Source organism: Manis javanica, chromosome 5, assembly GCF_040802235.1.
Source record: "Manis javanica isolate MJ-LG chromosome 5, MJ_LKY, whole genome shotgun sequence".
Lineage (NCBI taxonomy): Eukaryota > Metazoa > Chordata > Mammalia > Pholidota > Manidae > Manis > Manis javanica.
Genome location: NC_133160.1, coordinates 9,884,082 through 9,911,485, shown reverse-complemented (window position 1 = coordinate 9,911,485; position 27,404 = coordinate 9,884,082). Strand labels below are relative to the sequence as shown.

The 27,404-nt window shown below is 41.3% G+C and overlaps 1 protein-coding gene across 2 annotated transcripts in view; it reads left to right on the top strand.

Moving 5' to 3' along the window:
• Positions 1 to 2,941: 2,941 nt before the first annotated feature.
• Positions 2,942 to 27,404, top strand: part of PTPN1 (protein tyrosine phosphatase non-receptor type 1) — a 63,435-nt gene continuing 38,972 nt past the window's right edge. Inside the window, exon 1 of one of the 2 annotated variants that reach the window (XM_073236458.1) lies at positions 2,942 to 3,182. In XM_073236458.1, the coding sequence (XP_073092559.1) occupies positions 3,120 to 3,182 (63 nt within the window). In that variant the 5' untranslated portion in view covers positions 2,942 to 3,119. The remainder of the gene's footprint in view (positions 3,183 to 27,404) is intronic. The other variant, XM_073236459.1, reaches the window with a different exon arrangement.

Below are 27,404 nucleotides of genomic sequence, written 5' to 3'. Positions count from 1 at the left end.
GCCTCAAAGAGCCATGGAAAACTCTAACACCTCAGGTCCCTCCTTCTGACCAAATATCAGGTGCTTGGGACATGGACAAGAAGTTGAAGTCCCTATCCTCATGAAACATTATGGAGTGGGAGTTGGGGAGAGTGGGGGCGGGGGTGGGGGGAAGAAAGCAAGCCAACAAATAAGTAAATGGGAATTTTAGACAGAGACAAGTTCAGTGATATAAAAAAGAAGGTCTATGGTGGGGGGTGACTGAGGCTATTTTAGAGATGGGGGTCAGAGAAGACCTATCTACAGAGGTAACATCTGACCCAAGACCTGAAGGGTGAGAAGATCTGCAAGGAGAGTAGTCCAGGCAGAAGGAACAGCTGGTGCAAAGGTCCTGAGGTGGAAACTGGTTTGATATATTAGACAACTGGACTGGAGTATGAGAAGAGGAGAGAGGCAGGTCACATGGGTCATGTGAGCTAGGGTTAGGACTTATTTGGGTTTCATTCTAAGAAGGACAGGAAACTATCAGAGGGTTTTACATAGAAGAGTTTCATGATCCAAATATTAAAAGCTCTCTTTGGCTCCTGGTATGTGAAGAATGGGTGATTATTGTGATTAGGGGTTTCATTCAGGATTAATATTTGTGAGAAAGTTTCACACTCTGCCACTGTAATAGATTGAGTGGGGTCCCCCACCCCAAAAAAATAGTCCAAGTCTTAACAGATTCTGGAATATGACCTTATTCAGAGAAAGAGGTCTTTGCAGATGTAATTCATGTAAGGATCTCAAAATAAGATAATCTTGGATTACCTGGGGATGGACAAATCATCCTGGATTAGGGTGGATCCTAAATTCCCAAACAGGAATCTTTGTAAGAGTGAGGCAGAAAGAGATTAGACTGGTGGGAGAGAGGACAAGGCGAAGAAAACCAGGGAAAGATGGAGACAGACTGGAGTTATGCTGCTACAAGCCAAGGAACACCTGGAGCCACCAGGAGCTGGCAGAGGCCAGGTAGGACTCTCCGCTGGAGCCTTCAGAGGCAGCGGGCCCTGACCAAGCCCTGATTTCAGACTGGCCTCTGAAACTGATCAAAAATCAAATCCTTTTGTTTTAAGCCATGAAATTTGTGCTAATTTGTTAAGGCAGCCCTAGGAAACTAATACAGCCACTAAATAGCCCACACTTGGCCTCTGCTTGGGACTCTTGCCGCCCCCTCTTCCCACTGAGATCCTGTGCACAGCTTTGGCCCCTCTCAAAGGCTGCTCTAGCAACTGCGTGGCACTCCCTGAAGGCATGAGGGCTGCTTGGGCACCAGATAGACATTTGCTTTATTTACTTACTTAGCTCAGCCCACAGGGATAGGAATGAACCAACCCAGTTCTCTGTTCCCCCAAGGAACGTTAGTTCTGTGAGTTCCAGACAAACTAACACTCATGTAAATAAGGGCAGGAAGAGTGCATTAGCTCGGAGTCACTTAAATGGTAAGACTTAAATTAGGCAGCTTCCAAGTGTGGGGGTTTCCAAACTTCTCACCAGAATGGACATCTCTTGTTAACCCCTTACTCCCCACCTCCAAGGGATTAAAGACATTGCCTATCTAACCAGTTGCGTTTATTCAATAAGAGTTCATTTACCTCCCCATTTGCTAATATTTGAAGATATATAATAATGAGAGCTAATATTTGTTGATCCCCTTACTATTCAAAATGCACTATACATACTCAGTCTTCACACCACCTCCATGGGGTGGGTACTTTTGTCATTCTCATTTTACAAAGGAGGGAACAGAGGCAGAGAGAGGGTAATTTGCCGAAGATTGCACAGTTGGAACTTGGTAGAGCTGGAATATGGACCCAGACAGCCTGGTTTCAGAGCTAGCACTCCCCTGGGTTAGAATCGTGTCTTCCATACCATGTGCAGTGCTACTCAAGACACATGATTCTGCCTTTCTTCACCTCAGTTTCCTCAGCTATAAAGTGGGACTAGTAATAGGACCTTTATTGTAGGGTTGTTGTAGAGAGCAAATGAGAATGTGTACTCGGAACACCAGGTACAAAGCCTTCCATAAACAGTCAAGGAATGAGCTGGAATTCACCCTGTGACACACCAGACAGTGTCAGGCTTGAGATGGAACAGTGAACAGGGAGGGTTTGGTCTTCTAGAACCTGCAGGAAGATAACCTGATCAGGCCTTCTCAGAGGTGCTTCAAGGACCACAGGAAAAGAATTAGCTGGGGTGAAGTTGCTGGTGAAAAACACAGATTCCTGGTATCTCAGTCTTTTGGAGGTCCACCCAAAAATTTGCATTATTCAACACACTCAGGTACCATGAAATTTATACTCCAGTGATTCCAGTCTGAGCAGGATTTCCTTGCTACTTTGGGAAATACTGAAAATCAGTCCAAGATCCCAATCTATTCATTCCTGCAGCGCCCAGGATAGGAGACCCCAAACGGAAATCTTGAGTTTCAGACAAGGGCAGTACCCTCAGAGTGCAGTGGGCCTTCCCCAGTAGCCTCGTGAATCATAAAACTCTGAGTTTCATGTAAAAACGGCGGACATCTGGTCAGAGGCAGGAGGCAGGAAGTGGAGCACGCAGCCCCTCAGCCCATACTTCAACTTGGAGCTCTTAGGCCAGGGCCCTAGTGCAGCAGGAAAGATGAATGACTACTCGACGGTCAATGTGATTCAACGGTCGCGTGGAGACTTGAACTCAAGATCTGCCAGGGCCTGGCAAACCCATGGGCCGTGGGAGGGGCTCCAGGGGTCGCCTAGGCAACGGTCGCGCGCCACGCCCAAGCCCGGAGCCCCGTGGAGGAGGGAGCGCACGCCGCAGGCGTCTCGCGGGGCTGCGGCCACTTCCCCGCGTTCCTTTCCCCCCTGGCTCCGCCTCGCGGAAGTGCTTGCCGACATTCTCGAGCTCTGATTGGTTCTTCCGCTCGAGAGGCGGAGCCCATGGCAGCGCGGTGCGTACTTCCGGCTGCCGGGTTGACATGAAGAAGCAGCGGCGACGGCTAGGGCGGCGGTAGCGGCGGGAGCAGAGGCTTGCAGCGGGACTCCTGGCTGTGAGCGCGAGGCGGCCCAGAGCGGCGGACTGCACAGTGGGGCGAAGAGGAGGCGCAGCAGCCGCCCTGGCCCGTCATGGAGATGGAAAAGGAGTTCGAGCAGATCGACAAGGCTGGGAGCTGGGCGGCCATTTACCAGGTGCGGGAGCTCTTCTGAGCACGGCAGGCCCTTCGCTTAGGCCGCGAGAATTTTCCCCTCGGACCCCCCGGTCCCATTTTCCCTAGGGGTCCCTCCCTCCTCCTCGGCCCTGCGGCTTGAAGATTCGATCCGTTGGCGGCAGGGGCCGGCCCCCTATCTCTTTGTCCCCCGGTGGGCCTGCGTTTCTCCCGGGCCTCGCAGCCCCCTTTGACCCCCCACCGACCTCATATCCTCCCGTCCGGTGACCTCCCAAGCCTGGAGGCCTCCTGTCTGTTCTCTCAGCGCGAACGCCACGCGCCCCGCCCCCGCCCCCTGCCTATCCTCTCTTTGTCCCCTGGGGTTGATAGAACACCCCCACTACTTCTTATTCTAGACTGGACCACCTCAGACCCTTTTCCTTTGTCTCCCTGGGGGTAAAGGTTACTCCCCTCTCCCTCCTTCACATTTCCTTTCTCCTAGTCTCGGTGTGCGTCGAGACCCAAGGATGACAGTCGCTTTCCCATTTTCTGTTCATTCATTTAATGGATATGAGTTGGGGTACTTGTTCCGTGCTAGGCACAGTCAGGAGCTGGAGGTAACGTTTGCTGAACAGGACAGACAAGAGTAGCTCTCGTGGAGCTTAGAGTCGAATAGGGTGGTCAGACACGTAAAAGCAAGTAATTCCAGATGGTGACAAGTGCTGTGATGAAAACAAAACATGACGGGGTTAGAGAGTGGAAGTGCAGTGCTGCTTCTGCATGGAAGGTGGGCTGCCTCGGGGAGGAGGTCAGGGATCTGTCAGAGGAAAAGACATTTTCACTGTGAGCTGAACGAGGAGCTGCTGTAAGCCCTGGGTATATTAGGCTAAAGCGCTTTCCAGCCAGAAGGCCTGCAGTACCCACTCCACTGGAGCCAAAATAATAACCTTTCAGGCCGGGAATAGGGAGGGTTAATGTTTTTACCCTCTCTAAAATAGCGTCTTTCCCCAATGAGCGTCTCATCCTTTGGTCACGGCTGAGATGATGGTGTCTTCCCAGTCCTCTTGTCCTTGAGAGTTACGGTGTTTCACAAAATAAAAAGAAGGTAGAGTTTCTCACATATCCCTACAGCATCAGGTTAAGAACATAAAGAGGTCTGCTTTCACAAGCAGCTGAATCCTGTAAAGAAAGTGCGTGCTCCCGACATTAACTGTCATTGTGGGGGTTTTGAGGAGTAACCAAAACCACACTCCATATTTAAAATAAGCAGTGTACAGAATACAGAGATTTTGTTGCTTGTGTAAAAGAAGGCAGTTTATTCGCTATTTCAGCTTATAGGCTCTAAAGGCAAATTGTGAGATCCATCAGCTGGCAGTATTAAAATCTATTTTGGGCTGCACTTAAAAAAGGAAAAAAAGCTTTAAGTAGTTCTTTGGTATGCTTGACTAACAAAAGCCTTTTTTTGGCAGGCTTAGTTTCATGTGGGTTTGTATCCAGGTTATTTGACAGGATTCTGTTTCCTTGGACTAGCATGTATTTCAACTGCTCATAGACTGATATTTATAAACACTATAATTTGTATAAGTATGATTGAGCAGTACATGAAAATTTGTGTCCCATGTTGATGTAAGTTAATTAGTGAATTCCACTAGTGCCTTTAAGAATGTATAGACTAATTTTATGCATCAAATTTAATGCAGTGGAGTGTAAAGTGGCTTTAAATGAAAATATTGCTAATCTGAAGTGTTGGAGTTGATGATGATATACCACCGCAAGTGGAGGTGACCTCCAGGAGGCATTGGGGAAGATCTTTCCTACTGAAACTGAGTTGGCAAAAACAAACGCATTATGTGAAGTTCTTAGTTGAATTTGATTTCTTACTGTTTTAGAGCAGAGTGGGAGACCTGTCACCGGAGCATTGTTAGAACTGTTAAGCCTCTCACAAGCATGGAGCATGTTGGTCTTCAGTTAATTTCCCTTATTGTTCATACACTTGTTTACCGATTTGAACCCCAGGAGTCAGTCCAGATGGCTGTGTGCTGAGATTTTTGCAGCTTCTGAAGGACTGCCACTTTCCTGGAGGTGGTTTCTTTTCATCTTAGAGAAGTGTCCACTAGCAGGCTTTCTCACCTATACCATACAGATATTTTTATTTTCTCAAATTGAAATCGAGGGCTCTTTTCTCTTTTGAATTTAAAAGTAGCTCTTTGTTGGCAGCTGTGGCATGTTTAAAAATGTAGAATTCAAATGACCTTGAGTCTAACGTGGCAGATATTCTAAAGTATGTGTCAATTGACCAAAACCATTAGCTTTCAAGAATTCAAAGAAATGTGTTTATGGTTGGTAGGAAATGAAAGTTAAAATTTAGTATTTCACAACGTTTCACAATGGAGACAGTCTTATACAAAGTCATTTTAAGCTTGCTTAGCCTATTGTGATTGGAAAAACAATTTAATTTTTTGTTTAAAATTGTATAAACCAGGCAGTGTAGTTATTTCTCATTATACTAGCTTCTTACTAGAACAAAAAGATGGAAAAGCTTGGAAACGATTGGGAAAAGAACAAAGGGTGAAATAGACCTCTGAATGCTGAGGCATGTGGCACCTTAGAAAACAAATATTTCAGGCAGAGATTCTAGGGAAGCTCAGTTTGGTAAAATTAGCATAACTGTTTTTAATTGTTAATGCTAATAAGCAGCATAGATACTAATAAGCATTTAAGTTTCTAAAAAGTCAGCCTTGATAGCATATGTAGATTGCTTAAAAATTGTTTTCTGTCATTAAAGGACTGTACATCTGGTTTGAAAAGTGGAAGCAATACTTAGCGAGCCTGGAGTGAAGTTGATTTTGTCCAAAAGAGGAGAGAGACACAGGGAAAAGGGATTGGTTTTCTGAGCTAGAATGAAAGAAGAGAGGGCTTGAATGAATGAAAATAGCTGGTAAGCTACCCTCCGTTTGTAGCTTAAGGTTTGGGTCAGATGTTTTGCTATTCCCCACATCCTAATTCTTTGATTTTCTGACTCTGTTCACTACTTTTCAGTGTGAATGATTTGATTGTTTCAGATAAAGGAGATTGCAGCAATAGTTCGTGGCTTGAAGGCAAGATTTATTTCATGTTAGAGGCTAGCTTTTTAAAATGGACCACTCTTCCAATTGACATTTGTTTTTTTATAGCTGCTTTCATTATGAAATATGATCTAATGCCTGACAAGGTTAAAACCCTGTTACAACAATAGTTCACTAAAATTCCTTACTGCTGTATACAGCTTATGGTGGTATAGTCCAAGATGACTATTAAAACTTCCCAGTAATGTTTACTTTTCTCTTCTCTTCAGAGAAAAACTGTATTTTGTGCAGAGGAGAAAGATCTATACACTGTGACTCACTTCACTTAAAAAAAAGACAAACGGGAAATGACATGGAGAGATTGTGAAGTTCTAGTCATCTTGAGTGACCCAGTAGATCTAAATGTTCTTGTTTAGTCCTGCTTTTCAGTGAACTAAATTTAGGTGCCTGATCACTACTTTGGAAATGGTGTAAAGCCCTTTGTAATTGTCTGAACTCATAGTAAATTAACTGGGAGCATAAGTAGAAATAGTGGAGGGAAGAACTTTTTGCTACCCTTACTTGCTTGACATCACTGACGTATTAATAGGAATATGTTGGCACTTTTGGAAGTACCTAAACCCTGTCAGATGGTTCTGAAAAGGCAGCAGCTGGGGGATAATGATAATGTAAATGATTTTCAGTTGTCAGTTATCTACCATTGGGCTTCATGGCCTCCCCACTGCATTTTGCATTTTAGCATGAATAGTTCCCCTAAACTATAAAAATACCTAATACTGAATAATGAATTGGAGAGATACTCATTTTCATGGTAGAAATAAATTTTAAAATTTCCCATCAGTGTTTTTCAGATTATGAACTGCTGAAATAAATGTGCCTTTTCTTTTCCTTTCCCTTTTTCCTTTTTGTTTTTCTTTCTTTTTTGAAATTACCCGTTTTCTGATCATTTAGATTGCAGAATCCTTTTTTGCAGTTTTTGTCCTCTGCTGTGCTTTCAATTGCATGTACTTTTCCATAAGCCTAACTGAGCCCATATATATTGTGCACAAGCTGGCATTCCTCCCTTCAGTGATTATGTTAACTCATTCCCGGTAAGCAGCTAATACTGACAAATAGGCTGGCATGTTTCTTTATACTGCCCATGTTCAGGAAAATGGGAAGTCTAGCTGTATCATTGTTTCCAAGACAATGTCATTTGATACCAGTCTGTGCATGCTTGAAAATCCAGGAGTGCTGGGACTTCAGAATAGTTCTATTTTTTTTTATTAAGGTAAAAAAAATTGATATACACTGCTATGAAGGTTTCACAAGAAAAACAATGTGGTTACTACATTCACCCTTATTATTGAGTCCCCCCACCCCAATACTCCATTGCAGTCACTGTCCTTCAGAGTAGTAAGATGCCACAGAGTCACTACTTGTCTTCTTTCAGAGTAGTTCTTGATTCCCTCTACCACATTTCATCAGTTGGTCACAGTGGCATTCTTGATGCCATCCCAGTGGTCTAGGTACTCAAATTTTGCCTCTGTAATCCTGCTGTCATTCTTCACACTGCAGAAATGAGTGAAACCAGTAATGTATAAATATGGTTCCTCAAATGCAATCTTTCCACATCTTCCCCCTCCTCTCTGCCGCCCTCCTTCAAGTTTATTCTTCATATTATCACTAGAGTAATTGTATGTAATGTGAATGATTTGTAAAAAACAAACCTGAGCCCGTCATTCCGCTGTTTACTTCTAGTGCTTTCATAATACTTGTATGGTTCAAACTCCTAAACATGGCAGCCAGGTTCCGGCCATTTAGCATGGCAACCCAGGTTCCAACTATCCCCTCCCATGTACTTTCTACTCTAGCTACACCAGAGGATGCAGTGTTCTCCAAACTCATTCTTATCTTTCATTCCCCTATAATTGGCTGAATACTTTGTCCAAGCTGCCTTTCCCACTTATTTTGGCTTGCACCTCCCAGCTCAAATGTGTGCCTCCTTGCACTAGATTTTTGCTGTCTCACTAGTGTGTTTCCATACAACTTCATTTATCTTTTCTAAAACCCTGCTCTTCTTATGAGAGCTGTTTCTTTGTAGATGGGTCTATCTCCTTGGGAGTCCAGGCTGTTGAGATCAGCTCTTCCATCTTTTTCATTCATCTTGGTATCCTCTGCACCTGGCACGAAATGCTTAAGAAATGTGTGTTGGTCCTGACAATAAACAGACAAGACATGGTTTCCAACTCGCATTCTAGATGGAAGGAATGATAGAAACAGATAGATTAGCCTGCGTTAGTAGCACCCTTGGAGCGTCACCCTCGGAGAAGACCACCACATCTGGAGCCATGGCTGATGAAGCAGTTTAATATTGCTTACTGTGGCTGGGTGGGAGTGGGGAGAAAGGCTTAAATTCTTGACTAGTAGAAGTCGATACCACCAATTTGTTCAAAGGAACTTTAACAACAAATTAGTACTTGGCCAGAGGTGGACTGAATAGGAAACTTGGAGATGATATATCTGTCTCTAAGAATTATTTACTTTCTCTGTCCTCATCACGCTTAACTTGTTCTCACACGTCTTCTAGAAGGGCTTTGCATGTAGTGAGTTGGTTTGTAAAATATTTTTAAATTATAGAATATAAAATATGATTCTCCATAAAGTAATGACCTGTACAAAGTCTGTGTTTTTTTTCAAAGTATAAATGGTTAAGGCAAACATTTTTAGCTTTTGATCAGACCACCCTGTGGACCAAGAGAGTAGTTTAATCTTTTGCTTTTTCTCTAGTCTCAGCTCTTGATGCTGAATGGGTCCCTTTCTTCCTTTGGCCTTCAGTCCCTTCCTTCGTAAAAATGATCCTGATTAGTAATTAGCTGATCACCAAGTTCATGTCAAGTAATTAAAGTCTTTAATGTACTCAAAGAGAGTTTAATGTTCCTGAAGTAATCCTTGTAAACACTGCAGTGGTTACTTAATTTTGTAAGGTATGTGACTGTCAGTGAGTACAGTTAGTCTCAAAAATTTATAGGAGTTTTGTGAGTATAGTTAAAGATCCAAACGAATCGAGTCTTTTTTCCCCAGAGGTACTAAACATTTTTAATAAGTAGGGTTCCTTGGTGTAATAATGCGGGAAAATGAGTGGTTCTGACATACGAGTCCTCCTTGCAGCTTTTTGCTAAGTAGCAATTGGGTGGTTTTTCCTGTAAAAGATAGAGGAACTGATTCTTCAGAATTTACGAAAGATTCAACCCCAGTTAGGTACACGAAGACTAGCTGCCCTTTATGTTGTAATTTTAGTAAGAAACCTACATCTGGTCTAAACTTCATTTGAATAGAATGATAGTTTACACATCTGCTGTGTTTGAGAAGAAAGTACCTAAGTCTCCAGCACTTTAGAAATAATGCTTTACTTTGTAGCAGTGGGCTTCATAGTTTACTAGAGCTGCCCTCTCCTTTTTCAAGGCAGCTGGACATAGTCATGACTTTCTTACTGACTGTAAATTTTGGATGTCTGAAAACTGGAGACAAGACCACTTGATGTGGAAGATTTTTTTCCCCCAAAATAGCCCAAGTAAAGTTTGCCCCCAGCCCCCAACAAACACTTGGCCTTTGGGACATGGTGCAGGTCACACTGCAGGCAAAATCATGATGCTTGATTGATAAATGATTTTCAGTTTTTTTTTTTTTATTGTGACATGATTCAGTTTGCAGTTCTGAATGCTAATGATCTGCCACGGGAGTAAAATACTACAGGTACCCCTTGCTAATAAGAGTTGGTGCATCAAGAAGTTAGTTCAACAATATAGACTGACAAACATGGGTCATTAGCAAAGTGACACTTAAGGTTTGTACTTTCTTTGGAAAATATGCACATTTCCTTCTACTCCTCATCTGTTACTGGGCCAGGAAATCTAAATCTTCATTGAGAGTTTACCACACATTGGAATAAACCTCACATGGACTTATGTCCTGGGTTCCTTCTCTTCTATTGCAGAGGTTTCTTCCCAAAGACTGAGAGAGACATGTTTTCTTTCACAGGTGAAGAAGGAAAAGCCTCAGCTGTGTTTGTGGTTTTTGTGGGTGAGCGACACCACTTGCAAAGATGAGATGAGCATAGCTAAACTAAGTTTCCGAAATTGTGTTTTTAAAAAAATATATTAGTGGATTACAGAAGGAAAATTCCTCCTTATCTCCATTACTGTGTTATGAAACATTTTTCCCCCTGACTTTTTTCTTCCTTACTTGATGGATCTTTTATTGGTGAATCTCTTTCTTTTAAAGAGTCTCATTTAAAAATTGCCACACTAAGTTCCAGCAAACAACTTAGCCGGTTTTTATTCTGGTGAGTACTGATCACTCACAGAATTAAGCACTGTTGTGAATCGCTTACAGGAAAGTTAACATCAAGTAATTACTCCAAATAATTGGAGTTCTCTTAAGAATGGAGGATTACTTAAAAATGTCTGCAGATGAAGTCACTTCTGAATATAACTTCATTCAGGAGAACAAACAGACAAGCTGCATTTAGCATAATATGGCAAATTAGCTTTAAATTCTCTAGATGGTTAAACATTTGTCACTGTTATATTTATCTCTGAGATTTTGTACTGCTTCACTGTTCAAATGGGCTTGGTTTGCTTCTGCAGACATGAAGGGAAAATATGCCTGCAGTGGGTCACAAATATTGGTGTGGCTCACTTACACAGAGCGAAGGGGCTTCTAAGAAGATGTTCCGTGGTCTTTTGTGGGGAAGGATATTCTGTTTTTGTTTTTGTTGTTGTTGTCATTGTTTTGCTTGATTTTTGCTCTGATTTGAACTGTATTTAACAGCATTAAGAGCATATTCATTATTGTTCCTCCACTACCTGGATACCACCGCCCTGTTGCCAGGGTCTTTCGGATCATCCTTGGAGGTGGGGTGAAGGAGTGAAGCAGGAAGTTGCATTAAGCCACATCAGAGTGACATTTCTGGAGCGGTCCCCCATACACCCCAGTATATCTAGCCCCACACTTAGGGTTCAGCTGGTCTATATCTCTCTTGAATTTTCCTTGAGAATCCACATCCCAGTGATGCTGGGTTTTAATGGGTCCTTTATGTAACTATCATGGCACCATTTCTGAGTATACTTAAATATTCCTTCATGTCCTACTAACAATTTTTCTTAATATATAATAGAATCACTCATGTCACTAGCAATGTATTATTTCGTGTGTTCTGCTACTTCCCCTTATTTTTTCTAACCTGCTAATAACGCTTTTAAGAGTTTGAGTCACAGTGTTGAAGAATGCAAAGTGGTCATTGGTGGTTCTATACTTAATCTTTACTTAACTCCTTGTTTCCATCTTTTGTAAGCTTGAATTTTCCCCAGAAAACATATGCAAACATTATCACTGTGCACAGAGAATCGCTGTAAGAGTAGCTAAGTTCAGCCAGCCTAGTACCTTTTTTTAAAGGATGCATATTTGTTGACTAAGCTTTCTTTTGCAATTTGCCCCACTACTTAATGACAACAAACTTCTGTGTTTCCCAAGGGACTTTGTTTCTTGGAAGATGTTGCTTTTGAAAGTAGGAAATAAATGGCTTAGGAGATGGAGGCAAGCTTTGGTTTGAAGTAGGAGTCTGGTATGTCCCTAGCGCTCAGCTCAGCTCAGCGTGAAACGCAGCTGGAGCTGGGTGTGGTTCATCGTCTAAAATTTCCTATCTTCAGTTTGAGGAGGTGGTTACCATTCTAACCACTTAAGAACTACACGGTTCAGGCTGTTTTACTTACCGAGCAAAACTTAGCTCCAATGGTTTCCTTTGTACCTGCGTTCAAATTGATAAAATGTCATTCTTTGGTGATGTTTATATGCCATGTCCATTTTAGAAGGAGGAAAGGATACAGTTAAAGGATTAAGTTGGCATCACACCTTTAGTTTTATAAATGCCTTTAATGCTTGATTTTTGTAGGCTGATCATAAGGAAGTGATAAGTATGTTATTTGTGGTTTGAGCTAATTTTAGTCTGCTGTTCACAGCTTGCTTTATATCCCTTGACATTAAAACATGCTTTCTAGAAAGACAAATTTTGAATGTAGGACACAGTCTATATTCTACTCTTGGCTGCCTTTCAAAAAAACTTTCTCAGTACTTTGGCAGTTTGAAGCATAGTAATGTTCTTTTAAAATCATTAATGCCTTTGCTTAGTGACATCTCTACTTTTCCAGCAGGTAAATTAGATTCTTTCATAGAGGCTTGGAACTCTTGTTCCAATCCAGTGGCCAGTGGTCAGAGTTGCTATTAGAGGATTTATAAAAGAGTGTGACTGACCTTGAGCTGTGTATTAAAGGGAGACTTTTATTGGCTGTGCATAAAACCTTCCCCACCCTGTCCCTTTAGTTGATGGAGCAAAGTTGTGCTTCTAAGGGCTAGGCTTTGTGTCTCTCCAGTACTGGTTAGTTTCATAGGGAACAGTTTCGTTTCAAAGCTTTAGTCCCAAGCTGACCTGCTACCTACTGTTCACCAACTACCCTGAGCGTCCATCCCCACTAGGGACTTGTGCGGTAATGGAAAAAGGGCTGGATTTGGGGTCTGAGTCTGCTTTTGACTGTTGTGGTATCTTGAAGGATCTTGAAGGAGTGACATGCAGGAATTGTAAATTGTGGTGATTAGAGCAGATAGCCTTACATGACTTGAGTCTGACATTTTACAACTACGTGGTCACTCGAGTCAGGAGAGTGGGGCAACTTTTTTGGAAAAATTGCAAGTTTGTGTCCTACTCATGCTAAATTTGTCAGCCTGACATGTTCCATGACCCCCCTTATCTAAAAGTGAGACAGATCTTTAAGTTTTCATATTAATTCAAAATTTAACCCATTATTATGTCCTTAAAAATAATAAAATTCCCTGTGAGGGCATAAATCAGATTATTTTATAAAATTATTTAATGCTACATTGAAAATGTAGTTTCCTTTGAAATTCTTCTCAAGTTTAAAGAAGATTATTAGGTTTTGTAATTGAACTAAAATCTGCCATTCAGGGGAGAAGTGCAGTTTGATCCATGATCTACCCTTATTCATAATAAAACCCAGTAAGAGCTAACATTTATTGAATTATGTTCTGTGCCCCAGGCACTATGCAAAGTGCTTTTGCATGCAGTACCACTTATACACCATATAAGTCTTTAATAGTAGGAAATGTTTTAGGAGGACAGTTGGGTGTCAGAAACTTGATGTTCTTCTCTGCCTGAGGTCTCCCGTGTCCCAAGTCCAGCTTAACAGCAGCATTGTGGCCATGCTCACACCGAACACAATTGCAAGGAGAAAGGTATTGTGCTAAGCCTCCTGTTTTACTAGGACATAGGAGGATAGTTTGCAGATTTTGATCTTTACCCAGTGTTCTGACCTCTTACTTAGATGTCACAAATTAGCCACCCACAGTCATATTTTGCTTGGTCCTCGCAGTATTTTTAAAAAGGGGAGCTTATGTTTTTGTCATTTATGTATCAGGAGGAATCACATACAGATCTGGGTTTTGAGCCTTCTCTTGGAAAACCTGGACACCACCTTACCTTGGCGGCCGTCTGCTAAGCTGACGGGTGCTGCTCCTGCTGGACGGATGTCTGTGTTCCGTTTACCACAGCTGCACAGCAGGTCACACTGTCCTCGATGACATGTGCTGCCCAGGCCTTGGGTGCACTGAATTTGCAACGTCTGCTCCAGGCTGGCTTTTTTCTTGGAGTTTCGTAATGATATTAGAATTAAGATGATTTTAAGAAGATGTTTAGCTTAGTAATAGTTGGTATACTTTATCATTAGATAAAATTAAAGTAAGGGAAGACAAGCCAGAGGTGAAGGTTTGGTGGCTTATGGGCAATGCCTGAGTGGAGTGCCCGTGACATTAAAATCTAGGATAAAATTATGAGCCCGGTGCTGCTTTCCTTCCTGTCCTTGCCTGTCCCTCTGCCCCTTCATCCTTAACCCCCTTCTGCTGTTTAGAGGAAGTTGGAAGGTCTCACCATTTTTTTCCACCTCAGGCAACTGAGTGTGACTGTATTTCTGTCCCATGTTCAGTTATTTCCACGAAGTTTTTTTGATGACCAACTTGAAAATTAAATTGGGTGGTCCCTTTGGGACTTGATAAAAAGCATGACTTGCTCAGAAATGCTTGCAGTGGGAGATCTCAGTGGTGCTGTTAGTGACTCGCTTTGTGACTTGGCTAGGAATGATACTGTTGTCATGAGTCTGAACTCATGAGTAGATGGGTTCTCTACCTCATCCTATCGGGATGAAACAAATGGTTGACGTGATAAAAATAAAATAAATATATAGGTTACAAAGAATGTTGTTAAAGGTCTCTATCCTTATTTGCAGTGGCACTGTATACTACATTGTAGGACATGCTTTTTCTTTGGTCCTTCTTGAAAGTCTCTTATTCCAGAGAGGTAGGTTATATATAACAAATTAGAACAATCAATTAGTGAGATTCCTTACCATTTTTAAATAATCCAGGTCTTTGTTGTAAGCTTGTACCTTTTCCCCCCAGAGCTGAATCCCAAAAGAACAAAACCAGCTCAGTGTTCTAGCACTCCTGAATCATGTGGCGTGATGGCATTAGCCATTTTATACTTTTTGTATACAGTTGACCCTTGAGCAGCATACATTTGAACACAATCCACTTACACACAAATTTTTTTCAATAAATATAGTGGAAGATTTTTTTTTGAGATTTGTGACAATTTGAAAAAACAGATGAACTGCCTAGCCTAGAAAGATCAAAAAATTATGAAAACGGTATGGCATGAATGCATAAAATACATGTAGATATTAGTCTATTTTATCATTTACTACCATAAAATCAACAATAGATGATTAGTTAAGTTTTGAGGGAGTCAGAGTTATATGCAAATTTTTGACTGCAGAGGTTGGTGCCTTCACCCACTTTATTGTTCAGGAGTCAACCGTATATGACATTAAAATCAGTAACTGAAGACCAGTTTCTCCATGAAGCTTTTCATGCACACTTCATTTCCTCTTCTAGATTGAAGGGTCCTTGCAGGCAGAGTCCATTCATTCTGTCATCCAGCAAATGCATGTGCAACGACTAGGTGCCAGGTTGTGCTAAGCAGTGAGAGTAAGTCGTGAGCAAGAAACACTTGGTCCTTGCCCTCAAGAAATGTAAATAGTAGTCTAGCCCCCAAAGGGGCTGAATGGAAATAATCCCAGTTCAGAGTGATGAGAACTCTCGGGCTCAGGCCCAGGTGCTTTGGGACTACTCAGGAAGAGATAGCCAGTTGGGATTAAGAACAGGAAAACTAGATGGATAAACTGTCAGGTAAGGATAGCCTATAAAAATAGTATCTAAGTGGAAGTTCCAAGGTCAAGCAGGAGTGAGCCCCATATGTTCTCCAGACCCCATGGCTGTGACCTCATGCCGTCCTGTATGAAGTCATCTGTGTAGGTGTCTTCTCCAGGAGGACAAGGTTTGTGTAGGACTCAGTTTGGTGCCCCAGAGCACCAAACAGTGTGTTGCTCTTAGACAGCTTTCATTGCAATGAATTGATAACTTTTATGTTAAGAGTTTTATTTCTTATCCAAGTATGTATGCAGGTACTTTATACAAAAAGCAGAAATATATTTTAATATGCAAAATAAAGATTTTTCAAAAGGTTCTTAAAGTGTAAACTGGACTCATGAAGAATAAATTGAAAATATGTGGATAGCCCCCTGATTTACAGCTGACACTTTGAGAATAAAGGTCTCATTTATTTGTTATGAATTTTAAAGGATATTTTTAATGATAATGGCTGGCTTATCCCGTTATGTGGTCTGTTTCTTAGCAGTTCTCAGTGCACTGAGATGGCCTTGTTTGAGTTACTCTTTCAAGTCAAGTACCTTATAAAATAAGTTTACTGATAATTATACTACTTTTAAATGGCTAAGTGATAGGCTTTAATTTTTAGGCATTTTAGCATTTTGGATATGATTACAAATTCTGAGACTTTATGATTACTTAAATTTAAACACGAAAATCATCTTGAGTAATTCTGAATGATTTACTAATTGCTCTTTCCCATTCACATTTACTAAACTCTTTCTTTGCTATATAGAAATAGTCAGAATTAGGTATCTGCAAACCATTACAGTTGTAAAACATCTTCCTTTTTTCTCCTTTAATTTTGCTGTGATGATTATGTATAGAAGCAGTCCTGGATTTGATTTTTTAAAAACAGTTTTTGACTACTAGTCACTTAAAGATTTGAAAAGAATGTTTTCCTTACTAATGGATGACAAAGTGGAATAAGATAAACTTTTATTAATTTTCTTTTAATGGTGAGGGAGGTGATTAAGTGTGATTTGTTGATTTTTTTCCCCCTAGTTTTATTTTGGAGTCATTACATGTCCCTGAGTGGATACTGTAGAACATACCTAGCAGATAGTAGATGTTTGGAGTAAAAAAACAGTAGTTCACAAGCCTTTCCACAGAATGACTAAAACAGCCATTAAATGACCAAAATATTGCGAGGGGAGAGCAACTGTTTTTAAGACAGGAGTGAATAAGAAAATTATAACAAGGCTTCCTCTACAGATTTTTCCCAACTGGGTAAGACTTAACTCTGGATAAGATTCCTGCAAGCTTTCCTAGTCAGTAAGTTGCCATATTGGGGAATTGTTTGCTCACTTGCCTGTGTCATGCTGGTTGTGTTCTAAATGAGACCCTCTGTACCCCACCCTGCTCCCTCTGGTTTGCCTGGCTCACACGTGCCTTCTGTTCCAAGGCTGCTGTCACTCCCAGGCCATGTCTTTGTTCATTTGGGCAGCCCAGCCACCATCCTCCCTCATCCCCTGGAAACTGCATGTCCCTCTCCTGCCCTTTCCTTCCCTGAGGCCTGCCCTGGCCCTTGGGATCCTCTCTGCCTTTGACAGATGATCAAACTCAGACCATCCATACTCACTCAGTTCTACTCTGGTGTTCTCCTTCATCTGAATTTCTAGCTGCTCCTTTCCCCACCCCAAGTCTTCACTTCCCTCTTTATGCAGCCGGCTAGTCACTCGAATACCGCCCATCCAGACTCCTGGCCCCTTTGCCCATCTTCTTGGCATCAGCATATCCAACCAACTATAGCCCTGGACCAGGCCAGCCGCCTGCCTTTCTCTCCTTGGGCCCTGGCCCCTAAGTGCTGCTGGAGAGACTCTCCCATCTCCCAGTTAAGCAGATTGAACACTTGAAATCAGTCTTTAACTTTCCATCTGGCCTCCATAGCTCCTGGCTGTCAGACCTGAAGTTTACCTACCATCCTCTCCACCTGAGGCTTTGTTCCTGTTAAGGCGACCCTTGTATCTCTGGTCTTCACACCTGCCCATCCCATCTGCCTAAGCCATCTTGCTCTAAGAGTTTAGCGACTTTGAGATCTGTGTCCTTAGCCTCCTCTCTATTACCATCTTACTTGAACCATTAAAACATTCTCAGGCTTTCTCCAGTTGCAACTCCCTCCAGCAGCTGCTCTGTAGTTTCCTTCTCTAGTTGAAATGTTTGAAATACATAGGTCACTGTGGCCACTGTTCACTTCCCAGTCACTCCTTGACCCAGGGAAGTTAGGCTCTGCCTATCAAGCCACTAAAATAATTCTTGACAAGGTCACTATTAGCTTCTTTGTTGCTAATCCCACAGATTCCTTGCATCGTTATCATAACACCATTTAACATGGTTGACCTCTTTTCTTTTTGAATATTCTGTAAACCCAGTGTCCATAATTCTTTTTCCTTTTCTTGTCTTTTGTATCTCCATTCTCTCGCAAGCCCAACTCTCACTCTTGAGCTTCTGCTCTGTTCCTCTGCTGGGGGTGTCCCTCAAGGGTCTCCTCGTGCTGCCTCTTCCAACTGGTTTTTTCTTCTTCCTCGGCTCTCTCATTTATTCACTCAGGAAGTAGTAATGGCCTTTGAATTCAGAGCATGCACGTATACGTTCTTGCACTCTGCTGCAGCTTTCAAAATCCTTTTGGCTCCTGAAAGGATAATGTTCTCTGTCGCTTGCAGAGCCTTTGCATATGCTGTTTTCTCTGTCTGGCGCATTCCCCCCACCATTTCTTGTTCTTGGTCCCTGTCGCATCTTATGTATCCTCTCTTGTTTCCCCCTTTCCCCAGGCCCAGGTTAGGTGCTCGTCTGGATCTTCCCCTGGTCTGTGCTTCCTCTTTGACAGCACTGTTTGTGCTTGTGCTGTAATTTTCTCCATTTGTTCTGGAATTGCCCATTTACTTACCTGTTGCCAAGTAACCTGTCAGGTCTTAGAAGGGGCAGGACTGCTTTTGTTTCATTCTTTGGCATCTCTTAGTACCCAGTACAGCGCCTGGCATATAGAGAGTAACCAATAAGTGGTTTATGAATTGGAAACTGGTTATAGGGAGGCATTGAATTTATGATATTGTGTGAACCATGTATTACCCACCAACAGTTATAGCACATACTTTGTTTTCTTTATTACCTTTGTATTAATTTTCTGGGTATGCCATACCGCACCCCCACCTCCTGCCATCAGTGGGATTAGAAGCCCCTTCTGAGTAAGGACCGTATGTGCTTCTTGGTGTCCCCCTCTCAGTGCCCTGCATGTGGTTGGACTTGACTTCAGTGGGCCTGACCCCACTTAATATGTATAGATACACATATGTACATATATATATATATATATATACTTGACGGAACTAAGTCTCACCCGTAATCCGTCTTTGCCTTCCTCAGCTGGTCCTGCTTCGGTGCCATGCATGGACCCTGCCACTCTGGGGGATGGTTTCCCTGTGGTTTATTAGCTCCTGTGTTCCAGTGGGCTGGCCAAGTGTGAGAGACGTAAGTGACATGAGAGTCTCCCTCGGTCAGACTTCATAGGTTTGGTGGCTAGGACTGACCAATGCTGACAGGAAACAGAGGCTTTGATTAAAAGCCAGAGGGTTGTCGACTTGCAGGAAGCAGAGTCTCGTTAGCGTATGATTTCGCGGTGGGTTTGGTGCGCCTCCATAAAAGTAAAGAACTGGGCAGGAATGGGAGGAGCGTGCTTGGGTCTCTAAAGTTAGATCCTTTTTCCTAAATAATTTGCCTTTAGAGTTTGAATTGTTTGGAATTTCCTGAGATTTTGAGCTTGCCTGAAAGTTTATTTAAAAAACAGTTCTGGGCAGGTGAGGCATTTACATCTGAAATGAAATTATTGTGTTTTTTTTTTTCTTAACATATTATTCTTGGTTCAGCCCTGAAGGTTCTATTATTTGTGGCTCTCCACTTTTCCCCCATCTTCCAGATCTTACAAAACAGGTGGTATTATTAGAATGGAGAAGAGGAGGAGAGAGATAAATGTAAAAGCCTTGTTCTTGCCTAGGCAAGCTTGGCTTTAATAGCTTGGAGTGGAATGACATGTCTGGTCTGGTGAAGAAGGGATATTTAGAGTTGATTGGCTTCTTACTGTTATTTGGTTTTTTTTTTTTTACATTTGTCTTTTAAACTGGAATTTTTATGTGAATGTAATCGAATTTAGGATAAAAACACTTAGTTTCAGTTTGCAGAGTGTTCTTTTTACCTGTTTTAAACACAAGTCATTGTGGCAAATGACTTGGAGTAAGGGTTGGTATTCAAATTAAGTGATTAAGTGGTCACACAGCAGACCTGTGACTAACAGGGATCACAATGTCCTTCCCTCCAGATACGCTACTTTCCAGGAGTCCTGAGATTGCCTTTCATCAGAGTCACTGAACGTAAACGTAAGAGAGGTTTCCTGTGAGGCTATGGCCCTTGCCTGCCTTCCTTCTGTTCATCTCAGGGCAGGAGTTCTGAATCCTAGTGTTACTTACTGAGATGTTTTTCAACATAAAAATGCCTTTTATCAAGGTTGAAAGCCAGAGGTAGAACAGTTTAGGACAAAATAGAAATAGCTTTACAGACAGGGTTGTTGGCAGGAGTCTTAAAATATGTTGAAGATTGTGTGGGAAGCAGTGGTTGTATTCCAGTTTGTTGGGTTCTGACATGCTTATTCGGTCCCCGTCTTAGAGTCTGTGTTCCTGAGTCCCAACCCACAATCATATCCTGGTCTTGTTGTTCCCTGTCCCTCCTCCCTTCCCTTCCTCACCCCCTCTCCGCCTTGGCGCCACAGCCCCCACTAGCAATTACCGACATGTTGGGTCCCGAGGCTGCTGCCCTATAAGGACACGGCATATGCTGTTGGCTCTAGACACGGTAACCAAGCTCTGTGGCTTCTCGCCCTGTGTTCCTCGTGAGGTTCCACTGAATGCAGACTAGCAGTAAACTGTTTCTTCTGCTATCTCATGTGTCTGTGCTTGCTTTCTCTCTCTATATTTAAGGGTACATCTGTAATCTACCAATGTTAGTAGAAGACAATGGATGATAGAAGCAAACACATGCTTAAGCAAGTTGGGAGAGATGCTAATAAACAGCCAGAAAATTCACTATAATAGCTTGTAAAATCGTACAGGGGGCAGTTTGTGGCAAAATTTTGTGTTCATGAGTTTTGTTTTTTATTATCCCTACATAGTCCTTTTTAAATCAACAGGCTCTGCGTAAAAGCCATGGCCAGGGTTCTGCAGGGAGAAGTACCTGGCTTGTGAGGCTCAAAGGTTATTTCTGCCCATAGTGTCCCCTTAATCTTACCTGGGTCAGTTCACATTCAGATGGGCTTTTCTCACTGGCATCATGTCAGAATGGTAACCAAGCATGAAGGTACAGACCGTCCTTAATGTACAAGCCTGTCTACTTGAGAGGTTTGAAAGTTGGTTGTCTGGGACTCTGAACATGTTCCATAGAATCAGTGTTATGAATGGTGGTTGAGTCCCAAGCTCACCCACGGAACCTGTTCAATCTGCAGTCACCTAAAGTATTCCTATTAATATAATATGTAATTTCCCCATAGAATTACTGCATATGATTATATATGTTACACATAATAGTGATTTTATAATAAAAACCATTCTGGGTTCCATCTGTGAGGTAATGTGTATGTGTGTGTATGTGGAGAGGTGGTGGGGGGTGTGGGTGTGTATTAATATTTCCCCTTCCCATGCAACCCTGGCTCTGGAAGTGGTTTTTTTCCTCTTCCAAGTAAGTATGGACTTCTGTGGATTTTGAGGACAGGCGGCATTCAAGGATGCCATCAGTTGATTAGAGCCATGAGGAATATGATTAGGCTGGAGAACAGTGACAGTTTACTGTCACAGGTATTTCTTGGGCCTGGCAAGCTTTTCATTGTCTCCTTTGTTTGGGGTCCCCGGGCATTGGCCTGTTTTTTCCTTTAGTTACCATTTTATTTGCTTTTGAGCATGGTCTTTGCCTCTGGTTTGCAACTGAATATCCTATCAGAGTCTCCTGTTTTTGAAATAAATATATAGTTTTTGCAAGGTTTTCTAAATTAAATGTAGCAAAGTTGTCACATGTTATTTTTGTTGTGAGAAATTGTAGAATCCCAGATGACTAAACTTAGTAACTGTACATTTATTTCAATCTCATTCTCCTGTATTATATATCACAATGCAGAAATAATAACTTTTATAACTCATGTTGCCTCCTTTGGTTGTAGTTCTTATTTAAGATTACTTTTCATGTCTTATTTAAGGCCTTTTCATGACAGTACATGAAACTACAGAGTACTTCCTGCTTAAGCCCTCTAAAGCTGGTCGCTGCAGTATTTTGGAGTTCAGGATGTTTTCTGCTAGGAGACTGGGTGAACCTCTGGGTAGGTCATCTCAGTGGTCTCTTATGGTTTGATTCATGCTTCACGTGGTGCAAAGAACGTCTGTCTTTTAGGGCAAGGACTGGCAGCATAGGGCAGTCATAGCAGATGGGACCTAGGAGGGATCTAAATGGCACAGCAAGGCCTGGCCTTGGCAGCGTGAGAAAAGGGTTTGCTTGGGGCTGTCATCTGCCATAAACATCACATCCCCCTCCCTGAACCTACAGATACTCAATCTGTGCTACGTTTTTTGTCTTCAACCAAACACTGCCAAAACACTAAGGTGTTGGACTGTTAGCTGACGGAGATAGCAGACCTGGGTGCTTCCCTTCAGTGGCTTGCACGCTTATTGGCTTGTGGAGAGCTGCAGAGCCGGAGGTTCCCTGCCTGTTCATATACGCTTTTTGTCCCTGACTCCATGGCTGCTATTTTACTTCTCAGTATAAAGGGACACCGTGTGTACCATGCCTACCCAGCAAGGCGGTTGTGAAGTACCAATTCTGAAAGATTCAGTCTGGCATCACTGTAACCGAGAAGATGGTCAGGCAGGGCTGGAGGTGAAACATGGCTGCTCCCCAGAACTACAGATTGTTCCACAAGTGTATTCTGGCATGGTGTGATGGAAGTTTCTGGCATTTTTTTCCCCCTTAATAATTATGAGCACAGAAGAGGGTTTTGGGGGTGAGGTGGTCTAGCCATAAAAGGTGTCATATTAAACACCAGTTTCTGTTTTTAGCAAATTTACACAAATGAGACTAGATTTTCTCTCATTTGCTGGCAGTTCTTCTGAAAATGTGTATTTTTGCCAGAAAATTTCCCCAGTACTTAAACCTTTTTTTACCTGTGCAAATATGCTGTTCTTTTTAAATATATCACAAATGGGTTACCTGTAAGGTTTTATGTATTTTTTAATGCATTCTTTCTATACAAATAGGTTTCTGTAGACTTTCTCATGCTTTTGTTTAGAGGATGTATTTTGTAATAAAGAACAGTGCTTTGTAAACTTGATTTTTTAAACCACTTTTAAACTTTTCTGTATTGAGAAATCCATTGAATAATTATAAAATAAGTGGACACTTAACCTTTACAAGCTAATATGTGCATCTATCCTTAGTTACACTCAGAACCTAAAGTAATCTGCAGTTCTTTTAGTTTGCCTTTACATCCAGTTGATTGCCAAGTCCTCCATTCTTGAAATGTGCATCTGAACCCCTTACCCTCTTCCCTTGCCATATTTCAGGCCCCCATTTCTGGCCTTTTATGATCACCTTCAGCTGTTTCAGGTTCCTCCATTTCCATCCGTTGGATTGGAAGTGAAGTCACTGTCCTACTTGAAAACTTCCAGATGTTTGCCATTTGGCTGAGTCTAGTCTCCAGATTCCTTGGCTTCACCTTAAGCACAGGTGCTGGAAGACGGTCTAGGTAAAGGTGTCCACCTACCACTCCTGGCCAGCCTCCCCACAACACCTCAGACCTTCCCCATATGCTCCAAACTCAGTCCATACTGGTGCTGTTTCTTCCATCTGCCATTCATCCTCAGCTCACAGTCCCTGCCTCAGTGGAGCATGTTCCTCCCACACCCTGCACTGAGCTAACTTTTCTACTAAATTCCCTTGATTTTTGTACTATGGAAAATAGTCCTAATAAGCTTTCTCTCTTGCCTCTACTAACTTTACCCTAATCTACCTGAGGATTCCATCTGCTTAGGGTAAAATTAGGATTTGGTTATAGAAAGAAAGCCACTAGAAAGAACATTCTCAGCCTCTGATATGCCAAAGAGCATCTTTGGCAGCATGCTTTTCAACACTTAGTAACATTTTATATGAATTAATATTTTTATTCTTTTGCTTATATATTATTTGCTTTTTAGCTAGAATGTGAACCTTCTAAGAATATGGGATTGTGTCTTTCACATCTTAGCATTCTTAGCATCTAATGTACCATAATGTCTGGCCTAGTGTCTCCTTGTGGACTTGGATCATACATACACTTAAATGTAACCTTCCTTAGTAAAACTATACATACTGTAGCCCCACCCTCACCTCCCCTTCCACCCATGAGGTGGGGGAAGAAATTCCTATAAATAACACATTGTCCCATCAGACCACACTTTTGTACTGTGCGTAGGGCAAAGGAGGCTATAGTTGAAAGAGAAACAAAAGAGGTTAAGACCTGGGCTTTGAAATAGCTAAGGCTTCATTGCTGGCAATTTAAGGTATTTTTTTCCCCAAGTTCATCTTAATTACAGGCAACTTTTGCCTATAGCTAACTATAGAATTTAGTTGCCATCTAAGATATGATACCTCTGTAAATCCTTCAGAAATGTGAAATTAAATAAACTGTATGAAGGAATCAGCACTTAAAAGTAATCTCCCTAACAATTATTCCTGAACAGAAGAGCCCTAATTTTCCCTGTAAACCATAATAATGGTCACCTATAAATTCTTATAAATTATGTTGGCACGTAATTCATTACAACTTTTCGGGAGACTGCAGTTGCTAGCAGTGTGCTGGTCACTGACAAAGATGGGGGTGATCAGGAACGCCTACCCATGGTTTCTTTTATAGTCATAGGAAGGAGACAGCATGAAACCGTCGCACAAATGGTGGATTTTAATTGTGGAGGAAGTGCTGTGCAAGTACAAGGTGCCAGGAGGTGATAGAACAAGGGCTTTCAGCTGGTTTCAAGGGGTCACTAAGTGCTTAAGTGAGGCCCAGAGGGTGGAGCAGGTGAGCCTTTTAGTAGAAGGGGCTTAGCAATTTTCACGAACACAGGGAAGGCATGTGTGGCCAGCGCACTGGTCTGCAGAGTTCGGCACTCCTCAGATAAATGGACCCCTGGAAGTTAATGTTCACTTGTAGAAAACAATACTTCCCCTTTGTTTATACAGATTATAAAATAATTTAAAAAATTTTTAAAGTAAGGATTTGTCTTACATTAGAATCCCATGATTTGTTGAAAATTTGTGTATTCACTTTACTCACATTCCTTGAGATTTTATAAAATGATTTTTAAAGGGTCCAAAGTTTGGATTATATCCTTTCAACCCTTGTTAAGAATTCTTACTTTTCTTATCAATACTATATTTCATTAAAAGGGATGTTTACTATGGAAAACAAGAATAAAAGTGTTCTTTATCCCTATCACTATATAATATCAGTAATATAAACATTTTGTCTGTATTCTATCAATCATATTTTTAATTGACATTTTTATTGAGATAACTGTAGGTTCATATGTAGTTGTGAGAAATAATACAGAGATCCCTTCTATTCTTTGCCAAGTCCTCCAGCACCTCCCCTGTAACATTATGCAAAACTGTAGTACAATATCACAACCAAGATATTGACACTGATACAAGCTGCCCATTTTATTCAGATTTCCTTTTGTTCATTTGTGTGTGCATTGCTGTCCATAGATTCTTGTGTTAGTAATTTATTTTTTATGTGACTTAATTCTAGGTTTTTAAAAAATTCTCTCAAAAAGCATCGCCTCCCCTTATCATATCTCTCATGCCATTGTTTTTTTTTTTCTCTAAACCTGTTTAAGAAATCAGCTACCTGTAAGAGAAATAAAGGATTGAAAACAGAATTGTCACTTTCAATGTACGTTACCAGCCTACTGATCTTTTCTGGACAGTTGAGCCAGTTTATAGTTTCTGACTGGCTACTGAAAAATATTCTGGATGGTTTCTAACCAAGGGAGAACCATTCAGTGCCATTCAAAATAGACTGAAGTATCAACAATGTCTGAAAAAGGCCTGACAGTGATGAAAGTGTCAAGTTGCCTGTAATTTAAAAAGAGCATAGTAAATAGAAGAACAGACATACAGGGAAAGCAACGACAATAATGGAGGCTTTGGGATCTTTGCTGTCCATCTTGGGTAGATATTCTTCTCAGGTGGTAACAGATCATCTGACTACCTGTTGACCTCCCCCGCTGTGGGACAAATAACCAAAATGATGTGCACCCCCTGGTTGGCACATTTGTGGTCAGTTGATTTTCACATGTAGTCTGGTTTTCAGTGTTGCTTGAATTTTCTAAATGAGAACATATTACCTTTATAATCAGAAAATACCCCTAATTTAAAATTTTGGGGTATAAAAAGGAAGGAAACAATAGTTATAATAAAAAGTAAGAAGGAAGTTGTTTTAGAGTAACTAAAAAAAAGTTCAGAAAGCATGGAGAGGGCAGGAGGGAAACCAGGATGATTGATGCTGGTTGTCAAGTTGAATGGCATAGCTAAAAGCACACTGATCAGATAATAGGCTGGAAAAAATTTAAAAGCAGGAAATAACTGCCAAGGGACTCTATCCAAGCAATGAAAAAAGCCTGAGAAGAAAAACTAGTTAGGTGTGATTGTCAGGTTAGAGTTTGAGTAATGAGAGAAGGGAGCTCCTTCTGTCCAGAATATGGTCACTTAGCAGAGGTTAGGCTCTCCCTAGTGAAAGATTAACTTGTGAGCTCTAGCTGGCCTTAGCAGCTCATAATAATTAAAGCTTAATAACATGAGAATAGACAGAAGCTGCTTCAACAGGAGAACCTGTTTCTCACACCTAACAGTTAAATGTTGAAGTTATTTTTAACAACACAGTTTTATTAAACATTGTTTTATAGTTTCTAGATAAAGTAATATGTAATTGCTAAAAAAATCAGGAGAGAGAGTTTATTCTATTGGCCAGTGTGATTGATACGCCTAGAAAACCCAGCTGAAAAATCTCGAGTAAATGAAGGTAGGTCAGCTGGCTGGAGAACAAGATTATATCACAGAATAATGTGTGTAGTCTGAGCCTATCTATGTGAAAGCAAGTGATAAGAATTCATTATTTATGTTTGCATGTGTTTGGAGAAAAGTTTAGAAGAATAGACACTATAGACTGTTAACATTAAGTTTTTCATTATGTCTTTGTGTTGTATATTGTGGACATGATATTTATAATTTTTGAGGAGGAATTTTATGAATGATTAAGTCTTTTGGTAGTTAAATATGTTGGCATTTTCTAATGAGTCCTTCTGTACTAATATCTTTATTATATATCCTTAGTGCTCTCAGTTTTTGGCTATAACTGTGAATCCCTTCTGTGAACAGTGTTGAAGTTCCCTAGTCATCATTTATGCTCCTTCCCTCCCCCCCAGTACTGATTTGAGGTACTCCCAGTTGATACATGAGGATTCTCAGTTGGTATTTGTAAAGCTGACCAGCAAGATTATTGTTTCTCGAAAACTCTTCCTGTTGTGCTTCACTTAACACCAACCTTCTGTTTTGCATCTACTAGGAAATATTACGGTTCGTTTTCAGTTCTTCTCTAAGTCTCTCATTTTGGTTGCCCGATGCTCATTCTCTTCTAGATTCTTCAGGAAGCGTTTATGGAAGTACGTTCCATGAGTTACAGGGCACATTCATAACAGTTCTTCTCTAGCCTTTACATTTGAAATACACATTTTGTTAGTATATAGAAATCTTTAGGTGACATTTTATTCCCTTAAATAATTTAAATATGTTATTCCATTGTCTTC